General features: G+C 47.2%; 1 protein-coding gene across 1 annotated transcript in view; it reads right to left on the minus strand.

Annotated features, from left to right (window-relative positions):
• The window catches only part of ASTN2 (astrotactin 2), a 984,610-nt gene that overhangs the window by 686,154 nt on the left and 283,018 nt on the right, over positions 1-15,438 (minus strand). Inside the window, exon 4 of the mRNA XM_065946624.1 lies at positions 6,996-7,148. Within this exon, the coding sequence (XP_065802696.1) occupies positions 6,996-7,148 (153 nt within the window). The remainder of the gene's footprint in view (positions 1-6,995; positions 7,149-15,438) is intronic.

Here is a 15,438-nt window from a genome sequence, read left to right on the forward strand (position 1 = left end):
TCAGCCGTGAGTCAGACACTGGGCTGAGCATTTTGCAGGTGCTATTTAACAACCCACACGTGACTTAGGCATTATTAGCGCTAATTTACAGATAAGAAAGCTGAGGCTAAAACTCATTTCTTCATTTACTTAATTAAGATCATTCAGTTAGACAGTGGTGAAATTAAATTTCCAAACACAAAATCCCACTTTTAAAGACCGCTACCTAGACTGCATGAACCTCAGCAAGTCCTTCCTCACATCCATAACAATTGCCCTCTGCTTTATTTGAACATCCCTAACTCCTTTTCAGGCTTCCCTGGTGGCGCATAGGGTAAAGAATGGGCCTGCAATGCAGGGGACCTGGGTTGGATCCCTGGGTCGGGAAGTTCCCCTGGAGAAGAGAATGGCAACCCACTTCAGTATTCTTGCCTGGAGAATCCCATGGACAGAGGAGTCCAGTGGGTTACAGTCCATGGGGTTGCAAAGAGTCAGAGATGACTAAGTGACTAACACGTTTCACTTTGTTTTTCTACCTCCATTTTATTGCATGTGGATGCCTAGGAGTGACGACCCAACAGCTGCTGCATAAAACCCTGCTGCAGACGAGAGGATGGCACTGGGACCTCCCCGCCTTCCCCCGCCTGCGGACGATGCAGTCAGCATCTGCCAGGTCTCTCAGGGGGAGGCCCTAACGACCAAACCACACCGGAGCTGCTTTTAACCGTGTGTTCAACTCCGTGACAGAGGTTCCAGGCTGCCCGCTCCATCTGCTGGGACCTGCTGAGCACCAGGGGCTGGGCGCAGAGCCTAGCGAAGTCGAGACAGGCCAGGTGCTCTCACTCTGGGCCAGAAGGCCCACGGCCACTTGAGCGGCGGAGGGAAGAGGCAGTGACAGACCGGGGCTTTTGACCATCATATCTGGGATTGTTGATGGTCAGTGGAAGCCAATGGAGCACTTCCAGAATTGTGATTCTGTGGATGCTTCTGTGCTGCAAGATGTTCGTACACGTTCCGAGGGGGAAAATAGTCTGTGGTCAAGATGGTTTTTACAGACGATGAGCTAAACAAATCTGCCCAGCTTTCTGCATGGCAGGACTTCCTGGGGCCCTTCATAAGACTAAAACATGTTTGGGAATTTACAAGAGGAAGAGGGGGTGTGCAGAATTTCCAGAACTTTTACTGACCGTGGATTTCTTCTGTTCAAGAAAAGCTGGACGACTTGCAGTGGAAAGGCTGTGAGTTCGGAAGTTCAGGGCTGGCACATACTAGCCCTCCTTCCTCTTGAAAAAAAAAAAAAAAAAAACCCTTATCTAATAGTGGCAGCAAAACCATGAGCACAATGTTATTAAGTCATTTTGAAAATCGCTTTAACAGCATCCACTCGAACACGCTTCATGTGCTATCCATCAGTGAGTCTGCCTCCAGGGGAAACAGGATTCCCCAGAGACCCATACCAGGAGGTTTTACTTTATCCTGGATCCCTCTTCTACCATCAATCTGAAGGTTATAAAACTGAGCCACTTTCCAACGATCCTGAGGTTAATGCACTCATTTATTCAACAAATATTTATTAAGCACTTTCTATGTATGAGGTTTATGAATATGAAGCTTCTATTTTAGAGAGGAAAATAGTAAATGAGCAAGCAAATAAAAGTGATTTTAGGCCTGTAATATCAGGGAAGGAGTGAAAAACAATTATGTAACAGATAGGAGCAGGTTGGGGATGGAAAGGAGTAAAAATCTGGGTACCTGTGTTTGGGCAGTCAGGGACAGCGATTCTGAGGAGCTGGCATTTGGGTTAAGACCTGAAAGGTGAGAAGGGATGCCCCAGGATGGCACCTGGGGACAAAAGAAGACACAGTGAGGAGAAGCACAGCAAGTTCTCAGACTGTAGAGTGCGGTCCCATCTGTTGTGTTCTTGGGACAAAAATCATTGCATCTGAAGCCCAGGGAAATGCCAAGTGAGTGAAGAGGGCAGAAGAAGATGTAGATGGAACAGGGCCTACATGCCAAGGCAAGGAGTCTGGATCGTGTTCTAAAGATAACAGGATGCAGATACTAGAGAGAACAGTGTGGAGGTTCCTTAAAAAACGAAAAATAGAAGTGCCATGTGACCTTGCAATCCACTCTTGGGCATATACCCAGAGACAACCATAATTCCAAAAGATTCTTGGACCCCAGTATTCATTGCAGCACTATTTACAATAGCCAGGACAGGCACACAATCTAAATGTCCATCAAAAGAGGAATGGATAAAGAAGATGTGGCATATATATGTAAAACATTACTCAGCCATAAAGAAGAACAAAATCATGCCACTTGCAGACATGTGGATGGACTTGGAGACTGGCAGGCAGAGTGAACTAAGTCAGGAAAACAAATATTGCCTAAATGTGGGATCTAGAAAAGTGGTACAGGAGAACCTATTTGCGAAATACAGACACAGAAATAGAAAAAAAATATATATATATGTACATCCACGAAGGGCAGAAAAAGTGGATGGCATTAATTGGAGATTGGGATTTAGAGAAGGAAATGGCAACCCACTCCAGTATTCTGGCCTGGGAAATCCCATGAACAGCGGGGCCTGCGGTCGCAAGTTTCAGAAGCAACTGAGCGACTAAACCATCACCAACAGCATATACACTATTTTGCATAAAATATATAACTAATGAGAACCCACTGTATAGCACAGGGAAACCTACTCAGTTCTCTATGGTGACCTGGATGGAAATCAAGATTGCCAGAAGAAATATCAACAATCTCAGATATGCAAATGACACCACGTTAATGGCAGAAAGTGAAGAGGAACTAAAGAGCCTCTTGATGAAGGTGAAAGAGGTGAATGAAAAAGCTGGCTTAAAACTCAACATTCAGAAAACTAAGCTCATGACACCCAGTCCCATCACTTCATGGCAAATAGATGGGGGAAAAGTGGAAAGAGTGATAGATTTTATTTTCTTGGGCTCCAAAATCACTGTGAATGGTGACTAGCCATGAAATTAAAAGATGCTTACTCCTTGGAAGAACACCTATGACAAACCTAGACAGCGTATCAAAAAACGGAGACATCACTTTGATGGACAAAGGTCAGTATAATCAAAGCTAAGATTTTTCCAATAGCCATGTATGGATAGGAGAGTTGGACCATAAACAGGGCTGAGTGCAGAAGATTTGATGCTTTTGAACTGTGCTACTGGAGAAGACTCTTGAGAGTCCCTTGGACAGTAAGGAGATCAAACCAATCAATCCTAAAGGAAATAACCCTGAATATTCACTGGAAAGACTGATGCTAAAGTTGAGGCTCCAGTCCTTTGGCTACCTGATGCAAAGAGCCAGTTCTTTGGGAAAGACTCTGATTTGGGAAAAGATTGAGGGCAAGAGGAGAAGGGGGTGACAGAGGATCAGATGGTTGGATGGCATCACTAACTCAACGGACATCAGTTTGAGCAAACTCAGGGAGAGAGTGAAGGACAGGGAAGCCTGGTGTGCTGCAGTCCACGGGGTCACAGAGAGGCAGACAGGACTTAGTGACCGAATAGCAACAACAACAGACGGCAAGAGATGGTGCTGTGTTAGTGCCTCTGTCCTGTCTGACTCTCTGGATCCCCACAGACTGGTCTGCCAGGCTCCTCTGTCCACGGAATTCTCCAGGCAAGGATACGGGAATTGGCTGCCATTCCCGTCTCTAGGAGCTCTTCCCAACCAAAGGATCAAACCAGGATCTCCTGCACTGCAGGCAGATTCTTTACCGTCTAAGCCATCAAAACAGAAGGGATATGTGTATATAAGGCTGATTCACGTTGCTCTATAGCATAAACTAACACAACATTGCAAATCAACTACACACTAACAAAACTTAAAGAAAAAATGTAACAGGAAACCACTGAATAATTTTAAGTGGAAGAGTGACCTTATTTATATTTCTAAAAAGATTACTCTAGCTTGCCTTGGGGAGAACCTCCGGAGGGTGTAGTCATAAGCAGGGGGTAAGAAGTGACAATGGTGACTAATATATCTGGGAGAAATCTGAAATATGTTTAAGGGAAAGAAATGAATTTCTACCTGCATGAGTTCTCCTCATCCCCATCTAACTTATAAATCACAATGATTTGATATTCACTTATGGTCTAAGTCAAATAACAGATTTCACTAACAATCTAATTCTGAAATTCAAGAAGGGAAAACAGAATCCAATGTGAAGGCCAAGTTTTATGGGAAAAAAAAAGTTCTACATGGCACTGCTTATAATCGTGAAATAATTAGAAACAAACCAAATGCCTAACAGGGGCTTCCCTGGTGGCTCAGATGGTAAAGAATCCACCTGCAATGTGGAAGACCTGAGTTTGCTCTCTGAGCTGGGAAGATCCCCTGGAGGAGGGCATGGCAGTCCACTACAGTATTCTTGCCTGGAGAATCCGATGGACAGAGGAGCCTGGCGGGCTGCAGTCCAGGGGGTTGCAAAGAGTTGGACACAACAGACCGACTAAGCACAGCACAAATGCCTAACAGAAGAGGCCTCCTTAAGACAGTTATGGTGCATAAAAGAGATGGCTTTTGGGAGAAAGCATTGACATAAAAAGTGCTAAGGACATGACACTAAGGAAAGGATTTCAGATTGATGGTGGAGAGCAGTGAAGTTATGGACTTGGCGTCAAGTGTATTTATGGGGACTGTATTTGTAGAGAGGATATGGGAAGGAGATTCTTGGTGAATGCTGGAGCAATAAAGATGGACAGTTAAAGCCGAGTGGAATTACAAGTGATCTCGAATGCTCAAGTCATGACAAATACAAGAGAGCATTTATTCAGTTCCTAATATACATTAGCTAAGAGCTCCAAGGTAGTCTACATTCTTCATTTCATCAGATGTTTACAACAATCCTCTGATGTAGGGGTCAGCATCCCCATTCTACAGAAGAGGAACCGGAGGCTCAGAGACATCCAATGTCTCTTCCAAAGCTACGCAAGTTGACACCGACGGGGCTGGGTTAGCACTCAGACATTGCTGACCTCAAAGTAGCTAATCTTTTTCATTACCCAATGGTTCAACCTGGGGCTTACCACATAAATTCCAAAAAGGAACTCAATCCTCAACCTCTGTCTCAATTATGACCTCAGCTAAATGTGTGGATCTTGGTTTTTCACTGGATACAGGAATTCACAGGATTAAGATCTAGAGAATAAATGTCTACTATGCGTGCAGACACTGATTTAGACTCAGAAACACAGAGATGATTCCAATAATGAGATACTTCCTGCCTTCAAAGAACTCTCTGTCTAGCTAAGGAGGGAGCCAGACATAAGCAAATGACATTACACAAAAACAAAGTCAGTCTTTAACACATGGGTAAAGATGTGAGAGAATTCACACTTGGGAGAATTCAGGGTGAACTGTGATGGTGACTATCAGTGATCTCTTTGCCAATATACACCATGCATATTAAGCTTGGAAAGACAGGTAGGACTTCATTGGGATAGAACCTGATGGTTTAGCAGGAAGAAAAAATAAAGTTTGATACTCAGACTGTTTAGTTCTACCTGGCTCTGATACTTTAACTAGAGTGTCCCTCTGGGTGGCTCTCTGTGCCTTAGTGACCACATCTACAAAATGGGCATCATCACAGTACCTGTTACTGACCATCAGATGAGATAAGATAAGCATAGCACTTAGCCTCCTGCCTGGAGTAAGAAAGTGTCAATAATTGCTGATAAATATTCATCAGGGCTTGGAGAAGAAAATGGCAACCCACTCCAGTATTCTTGCCTAGAGAATCCCATGGACAGAGGAACCTGGTAGGCTGCCGTCCATAGGGTCACACAGAGTCGGACACGACTGTAGCAACTTAGCATGCATGCATGCATTGGAGAAGAAACTGGCAGCCCACTCCAGTGTTCTTGCCTGGAGAATCCCAGGGACAGAGGAGCCTGGTGGGTTGCCGTCTATGGGGTCGCACAGAGTCGGACACGACTGAAGTGACTTAGCAGCAGCAGCAGCAGCGGGGCTAGACAGGAATTTTCATGGAGAGGAAACGGTATGGGAAAGAACATGGAAGTGGAAACACATGGATTTAGAAAAACAGCACAGAGACTGGAACTCTGTGGTGGCCTCAAAGACCATTTTCATGAGGAGGAACACTTCTGTAGACACTGGACAATCTTCCATGACTCATGGAAGGAGGAGAGTGACATAATCAGAACCAAGTTATAGGCACTAGAGAAGTAAGAGTCAAGAGGAAGAATGACTGGCTGGAGATCACGGGGTGGACAGAAGGATGGAGGTGAATTAGGCAATGATGGGGGTGGCGGTCGTCCCAGACACAGTCACCCAGGAGCTCAGAGGAAGGAGGAGATGGCGATGATGCTGATGATGATAATGATGGGGAGGAAAGGGAGGAGGAAGAGGGACAGGTCTACTTTTGATTGCATGCTGGCTGGGCACCGCGCTGAGATGTTATGGCAAGCTGGGCAGAGAGGAATGGCTTGGAAAAAGCAAAGAAACTGCCCCAAAGTGTTAGGTAACGGCAGAACGAAAATTTGAATCTAGTCTGTCTAACTTACCGCACTCCTACTTTGACAACTAGATTCTTTGGGCAATGAAAGAGTGGGTCCAAACCCTACTCTGTGACCCCAATCTGAGAATGTCTCCCATGAGAACATCCTATCTCATACTCGCTAAAATGACACCAGCTACACTTAAAGTGTATCCCCCTGCTCTGCTGCTGTGCTTGGCACGTTCCATAGATTGATGCGAATCTTCCCAACCACTCGAGGAGATGTAATTCATTCCCGTTCTCAGAGAAGGAGGCTGGGGCCCAGAGAAGGGATCTTTACACCCAGGGACATAGGTCCTCTCTCTGCAGGGCCTCAGCTGAGGTGACTTCTCGTGGAGACAGTGGTGTGGGTTCTGTGGGCAGAGTGAAGCTGGGGGAAGAGGGCACCGTTCTTCCTGGGACCTTCAGAACCTGGGCAGAGCCAGCGGCCGTCCTGGCCAGAGGTGCCCGGGGGACCTACCTCGGGGCCTGCTTCTCCTCTTCCGCCTCCCTGCTGAGATGCTGCGGGGTGCTGACTGCAGCTGACCGATCTCGATGGGCGTGTTCGCGCGGAAGCTCTCCTTGAACTTCTGCATCAGGGACTCCACTGGCTCCTGTGCCGCCTCAGCCGCCGCTACAGGGTGGGCAATGGGGCTAAAGTTAGGGCTTGGCCCACCCTCAGTCTCTGGAGAATTGGGCTTGGGTCCCCCCACCCCCTGTGTGTCTGGAGCTCCCTCCCAGACCCAGTGATGATGCAGGAGTCATGGAGACCAGGAGAGATGAATATGCTATCCCACACATTTATTGATGCAACGCCTACTATGTTTTCAAGGACTGCCCCCATGCCCTTGAGATATGATGGTGAACACCATCCGTGATTCAAGGAATCCACGGCTTGGTAGGACACATATCCAGGCATTGCCAACGCAGTGCAATACTCCTGTGATAGGAGAATACAGAGTGATGGGAGAACAGGAGCACCAGGAAGGTCAGCTCACCCATCCTAGGAATCAAGGTGGGCTTCTTGGAGGAGACAATACCTCTGCTGCGACCTTAAACAAGGTTAACAATTAGCGAATAAGATAGAATCAGGGTAGAACTGCTGACAAGATTTGGGATAAGAGAGTGCCCTGGGTGGAAGGAGAAGCACGTGCACAGACCTGAAGCCAGAAAGAATGCAGAGCTTGAGTAAATGAAAGAAGTTCCGTGTGGCTGCTATGGAGCCTGGGCACAGCAGATGAGGAAGCAGAGGCCAGGTCATCTTGAAAGCCACCCTGATGAGTGAAGACTTTTATCCCAAAGGCAAAAGGTGATCGCCAAAATGTTTTAAAGAGGCACCTGGTATGTTCCAGTTAAGTCCCTCTGATAACAATTGCTAACCAGAGTATGGAGTACACAGTCAGAGGCAAGGAGAAAGGCCAGCCAGAGGCTTTTGCAGGAGTCAGCCAGAGACAAGGAAGCCTGAACCAGAATGGTGGCAGGAAAGGCAGACAGCAGCCCTGGGGCCAACATAATTTCAGGAGACTGGTGGCTGAGCTGGTAAAGAATCCGCCCGCAACGTGGGAGACCTGGCTTCGAGCCCTGGGTTGGGAAGATCCCCTGGAGAAGGGAAAGGCCACCCACTCCAGTATTCTGGCCTGGAGAATTCCAAAGGGGTCGCAAAGAGTCAGACACAGTTGAGTGACTTTCACACACAAACACACACCACGGTGCCGTGATACACAGACTGTGTGGTACAGGAGCCCCATCTCACTAAGGGAAACTGCAGTTCCCCCCAAACAAGGCGGACAACTTGCTCTAAGCTACCAAGCAGCAGAGTCAAGCCTTCTAAACCCTGCTCCAACGGTCCATTTGTTTCAATACCCTCCAAGGAGCTTCTGGTAGCCACATTTTCAGAAATTTCCAAATTGAGTCTGGTAGAAAGTTACAGAGAATGGAGAGAGTGATGTCAAAAGGGCAGAGAAAAAAAAGTTAAAGATAAAAGTAAAAAAAAAAAAAAACAAAAAACAGAAGAACTTGAGAAGGAAGCAGAGAGCCCACATAAAAGAAAAGGAGAGGAAATGAGAAAGAAGAAAAGGAGATTGGCTGAATGGTCTCTGTGCCTTTGTTCTGAGAAATCCCCAAAGACAGCCCCGACTTTGAAATCTTCAGTCTCAGCCCTCCCTCCACTGACGTCTCCAGAGGCCAGGAAAGTTCTTCAGTTTAAGCCACCTGCTGTCTGATGACAAGGACCAGGATGTGCCAAAGATTCCTGTCTCTTTGATGGACCTTTTCCAGAGTGGACAAAGAAGGCTTCTGAACATCCCAACACCAATTTTAAGGAGATTATGTTTTCTCAGGAAGTTTTATCAGCTTAGACACAAATGTGTCTGCAGGGGAGCTCATACCCAGAGGACTGGTTTGGGTATCAGACTCTGAGAAACCTCATCTTTAGGGACCTCATCTTTAGAGGGGAATCTATGCTTGCTAGGGGAATCTATGCTTGCTAAGGAAAAGACAGCAGACAATACAAGTGACCCTGTGGTAGCACAGTGTACATATATGCCTCTCTTGATGCCCACATCCCCAGGCATCTCAGTTAAGTCTACTTAAAGGTGAGCCAAGAAGAAAATCCCAAACATAGATCTACATACACGCCAACCCTATGATACAGAATCCTCCAGCAAAAGCCTACAGTCCCTTCTGAGAAGCATAGTCACGCCCAATCCTGATGCTTTAAACCTGGAAAGGAGAGTGATCTGCACAAAATGGTCAGAGTTGGGCTATCCTGTGGTCCAAAGTCCAGAGCAAGTCACAGTCTGGAAAACACCAAGGTTGGTGGGGCAGGGACCCATACACATCTGTCAAGATCCATGGATTCATTCATCTCCACACTCACTCATTCATCCTACGGTATTTTCTGTAAATATGTCTTGGTCTGCTTGGCTCACATAACAAAAATGATAGACTGGACAATGCAAACAGATCAGATTCTCGTTTGAAGACGGCTGCCTTCTGACTGTCTGTCCACGTGGGCTTTTCTCAGTGTATCCATGCTGAGAGGGAAGTGGGGAGAAAGGGAGGGAGAAACGGAGATGGATATCTTCCTCTTCTTATGAGGACACAAACCCTATTACATTAGGACCCCAACCTTATGTTCTCACTTAATTTTAATTACCTATCAAAAGCCTTGTCTCCAAATACAGTCACACTGGGAGTTAGGGCTTCAATATGTGAACTGTGGAATACATGACTCAGTCTATAGCAGACTACATTTGGAAGTGGAACCTTTAGAATGTAATTAAGATTAATGAGATCATAAAATTGGGGCCCTAATCATACAGCACGGTGGCCTTAGAAGAACAGAAAGATTTCCCCCATCTCCCATGAGGACACCAAGAGAAGGTGGCCATTTACACGGCATAAAGAGAGCCTTCACTAGAACCCAACCATGCTGACGCCCTCCAGAACTGGGGAAAGTAAATGTCTGTTGTTTAAGCCACCCAGTATATGGTGTTTTGCTAGGGTGGGTCTAGAAGACTAAGTCACAGTCACATTGGGGGTTAAGGCTTCAGCATATGCATTTGAGGGGGATGTAAACTTTTGGTCCATAACAAGGTAAGATGATAGAAACAACAACAAATAAAACCCCTTTGCGATGCTCACCATATGGACAGGAAGACTGGCAGTAATGACATGAATGACAAGAGAAAAGCAAAATTTGCAAATAATATGTACCAAAAGGGAGAAGTGAAAGATGATATAAAAGGCTATGTTGGAGGAATATGCCTTTGTCTAGGAAAGCCATGGAAACTTGTTTCAAGGAAGTGAGCAGCAGGACTAAGATCTAGAAAGAGCATGAGTTAATCAGGTGAAGAAGGAGGTGCAGGTGGGGCTGCAGGGGAAGAAAGCAGAGGAGTCAGAAGGAAGAGTCTAAACAAAGACCCCTTGGGGAGAAGGAATGTGGAAGGGGTTCAATTACCACTGCAGCTGAAATGCTGAAAGCAAGTGGTATGAGGTCATCTAGAGAGGTAGGAAATCCCAGCACTAAATGCTAACCTTGACCTTCTCCCCTAACCCTCACTCTCCTGGGTCTTATCAAGGAGAGGACACGGTGAAGGTTTTAGATGGCAGATCTTCGTTGAGGGAAGATGGCTCTGGTGGTAGCAAGAAGAATTCACTGAAGAAGGTCAGAAATGGAAGTGAGAAGACCAAGAAGGAAGGTGGTGTCATAGCAGAGAAGTCTATATATGAGATATGTGATCTAATCCATGTATGAGATGCTAGAGTAGCAGAGGTGGAGACAGAAAGGAGAGAGAGCAGAGACAGAAATGGCAGAGTAGGGGAGACGGAGCAAGGTGAGAGTTATTTTGTAGGTGTAACTCCTACAGGAGTGGTGACTGACTGCAAGGGGAGGATAAGGGAGAGGGAGGGAGAGAGGATGACTCCAGCTCTGGCAGAACAAGGTGCCTCTCAATGAGATGAGACATCGGAAGAGGAATGAATGTGAGTTTAGTTTTAGAGAAGAGCACTTGATGCCTCCCAGATGTCTGCATGGAGAAGGGTTGAGTAGATGTGTGTCTTGTACTCACAAGAGAGAAATTGGACTCTACGGAGGCTCTACACACGCATTCTTTGAAACAGGAAGAAAGGGAATGTGTATAACGATTAAGAATATCAGATTCTGACACAGTGTAGGTTATGGAACACAGAACCATTCCTGACCTGCACTATCTGATCTCTCTTTCACCCCTAGACCCATCTTCCAACCACAGGTTCATTCTGCTCCTTTCTGTTTCCTGGAGGCAGACCCTCAATGGGCTACGTTGCAGGTCTTCGATAACTGGCTACTGGTTGAGTTCACCCAGGGAGACGGCCTGGAAGGATCTGGGAGGAGGAGATTTGAGGGGATGTTTTCCCTTGCTCCTTTCCTGTTTCCACATCATATTTCTGATGGAGACTGGGGCCCTTAGGGCTTCTCTGGTGGCGCAGATAGTAAACAATCCACCTGCAATGCAGGAGACCTGGGTTCCATCCCTGGGTAGGGACGAACCCCTGGAGAAGAGAGTGGCAAGCCACTCCAGTACTACTGCCCGGAGAATCCCATGGACAGAGAAGCGAGGCAGGCTACAGTCCATGGGGTCACAAAGAGTTGGCAAATGACTGACCCTCCACAATCATAACTTCTGCCACGGCCCCTTTTCCACAACCCGGCTCTCATAGACTCTAATAAAACCACACCCTCTCCCTGCCCCTTCAGTTCTAGGAATTAGTAGTGGGCTCCCTGATAGTTATTTTTTCCTGGTTCCTCCCTGTTGATTCTCTGCATTCTGACTCTTCTCTATAAATAGTCACTTCATTGAATTCCTCCTAAAAATCCCATTGGAGAATGCCTTCTTTGCCCAGCTGGAACCTCGACTGATACATCATCCCTTTTCATCGTGGCTCTGACATTCAGCAACTCCAAAAGGTCAGCCTCTTCCCATCCTGTTATTTCTGCTTTACTTTCTCCTAAGCTGATGCCGATCTGACCAGCTGGGAGCCGTGGAAGATACACAGAGAGGCAAGGTTTGCTCCCCTGGGCTGCAGGGGCTTCTGATCCCGACCACAGCAAATCCTACCCATCTGTTTGGCTGCTCTCGCCTTGGTGGCAGCGCCAGGAGCCCAGACAGGCTTAGAGCGGGAAGTGCTTATGCAAACCCCTCCATGGCCTCTTTCATCCTCTGTGCCACTCTCTCCGGCCCCCGTACCACTCAATCCCATCCGGTAGCTCTATCAATATCAATATATCAAGTTGTCCAAACAAGCCACATTACCTCCTGGTACCCGCTGAGCTCTGCCTCCCCAGAGCAGCAAAATGCTCACCCGTCGCCTGGATGAATGCAACAGATGGTACTTAATCTGAGCATCGCGGCAGGCCCGGGAAAGGGAGGGGGAAGGGGGGGAAGCGGCCTCTTTCTAATTGACATATGAGAGATTGTCAAGCTTAATGGGAATGAACCGCTGGGGCCTGAGGAGACTGAAGCCCCAGCCCCCAAGTCAAGATGGAGAAAAGAGAAGAGGAAAAAGGTGCAGGGAGGAGGGAGATGAAGCAAGAATGCAAAGGAAAGCTGTGCTCTGCAATCAAGGTCAGGGCGTGAAAACGGAGAGATGGAAGAGTGGAAAGGAGATAGCTGGAAAAATAATAAAGAGAAGGGGAAGGGAAGGATACGGAGGACGGGGAGGAGACAGAGACAGCGAGAGGAGGGCGAAGACAAGGCAGACCCGAATGCCTCTGCAAAGGCGGAAAGGCTGTGTGGGTTTTCAGACACCAGGCAAGCTCCAGCCCGATACTCCGCCTGACAGAACGGGCACTGCCTGCCCTGCCTGCACTGGTCTTCACCAAGGCCACGTTCAGACACTCATGCATGGTTCTCTGTCCAACACAGACTGTGAGGCCTACCACTGAAACTTGTCTGGGTTTGGGTTCAGGTTCCTGTAACAGCTTTATCATCATTCTTTTTAACATTTCTAGATTCATCCAGTCTATTTATGAAGAAAACTCACGATTCTTGCAAAACTCACCAATTCTCTGCCAGGCAAGGAGGCTGACTTTTTTTTTTTTTTTTTTTTTTACATTTGCTCACTTAACCCTCCTAACAGCTTTGAAAAGTGTCATTAACTGTTTAGAAATGAGGAAATTGACGCCTGGAGAAGTTAAGTAGTCTCCGAGGATCACACCCTTGAAAATGGCAGAGCTGGGACTTAAGACTCAGGTTACGACTGGTGGCTTGGAGAAGGCAATGGCACCCCACTCCAGTACTCTTGCCTGGAAAATCCCATGGACGGAGGAGCCTGGTAGGCTGTGGTCCATGGGGTCGCTAAGAGTCGGACACGACTGAGCGACTTCACTTTCACTTCTCACTTTCATGCATTGGAGAAGGAAATGGCAACCCACTCCAGTGTTCTTGCCTGGAGAATCCCAGGGACGGGGGAGCCTGGTGTGCTGCCGTCTGTGGGGTCACACAGAGTCGGACACGACTGAAGTGACTTAGCAGCAGTGGCAGTATGACTGGTGGCTCAGATGGTGAAGAATCTGCCTGCAATTCAGGAGACCCAGGTTCAGTCCCTGAGTCTGGAAGATCCCCTGGAGAAGGGAATGGCTACCCACTGCAGGATTCTTGCCTTGGGAATGCCATGGACAGAGGAGCCTGGCGGGTTGCAGTCCATGGGGTTGCAGAGTCAGGCATGACTGAGTGACTGACACTTCACCTTCACTGTGACTCAGAACCCGGCTCCATTCACCGCCCCACCCTGGCCTACCTGGTGGATGGACAAGGACATCCTGTCTTTGAGTTTGGAGATGCCTTCTTTGAGCCTGGGACGTGACTCTGACAGCTTGGCCACCCCTCTTAAATCAACTGGACAAGAAGTCCCCTGCAATCTGTTCCTGGCTGGAGCCAGGGCTCACCTTGTCTAAAGTCCGATCTGCTTTGCCAAGGAACCTTGTTCAGCGTTGATGGTCAACACTCTCCAGCCTGGAAGGCCTAGACTCAGCTCATACCCTACGCTGTCAGTTCTGCTGCCCCACAGAACCACGTTCAGAGAACCAACCAGCAGGTAGACATCACTTGTCCATACTGCGTAGTGCAATGTGTGAGAAAGTCTCCCCGAGTTCCAGTGTCAGCTCTGCCAGTGAATGATGGAGCCACTCCCTTCTCATTTACAACCCTCAGTTTCTCTAAACGTCTGCAGGGTTTGGGGGAGGATTAAATGTAATTATGTACATAAATTGTCTAACAGAGCTTCTAGAATGCAGTAAGTGATCAACCCGGCTTCCTCTCACTCTTCAGCTTCATGATTGCTCAGTTCATTCATCCATCCATCCATCCATTCACGTATTCATTCATCATGAAAGGCGTCTGCAATATAAGATACTTACTTTGAAAATTACTTTAGGTATATATTTCTCCTTTTACTCAGATGTGAAAATAGAGGCACCAAGAGACAAAGTCATCACGAAACGTCAGCAGCGGAACAAGGTCCCGCACTGAGGTCTCCAATTTCTACTTCTGCATCCAGTTTCCCCAAATTATAGAATAATAGGCATCTCAGACCTTGTGATGATTGATTTTATGTGTCAGCTTCACAAAGCTGTAACACTCAGATATTTAGCCAAACATCTCCCTAGATGTTTCTGTGAAGACATTATTTAGATGAGATTAATACTTTAATTAGTAAACTTTGAGTAAGATGGCCCTCTCTAATGTAGATGAACTTCACCCAATTAGTTGAAGGCCTCACCAGAAAAAAGGAGAAAGGAACTTCTTCTGAGAAGAAAGGAACTCTGCTAGCAGACTGCCTTCAGACTTCAGCTGCAACAACTCTTCCCTGGATTTCTAGTCTCCTGAGTGAGTGAAAGTCCCTTAGTCATGTCCGACTCGTTGTGACCCCGTGGGCTCCTCTGTCCATGGAACTCTCTAGGCAAGAATACTGGAGTTGGTTGCCACTCCCTTCTCCAGGGGATCTTCCAGAGCCAGGGATCAAACCCAGGTCTCCTGCATTGCAGGCAGACTCTTTACCATCTGAGCCACCAGGGAAGCCCCCTCTAACCTCCTAGCCTACCCTGAAAATATTGGACCTGTCAGTCTCCACAGACACAGGAGAAGATTCCTTACATCTCAACAGATTGATACAGGCTGTATCTAATAAATAGGATGTATCTAACCAATGATGTGTGTGTATGCGTATGTATACGTATATGCACATACAGGACTTCCCAGGTGGCACGAGTGGTAAAGAACTGCCTGCCAATGCAGGAGACACAAGTTCCATCCCTGGGTCAGGAAGATCCTCTGGAGAAGGAAATGGCAACCCACTCCATTATTCCTGCCTGGAAAATCCACATGGACGGAGGAGCCTGGTGGGCTACAGTCCATGGGGTCACAGAGGTGGACACGACTGAT

Source organism: Muntiacus reevesi, chromosome 10 (genome assembly GCF_963930625.1).
Source record: "Muntiacus reevesi chromosome 10, mMunRee1.1, whole genome shotgun sequence".
Classification (NCBI taxonomy): Eukaryota; Metazoa; Chordata; class Mammalia; order Artiodactyla; family Cervidae; genus Muntiacus; species Muntiacus reevesi.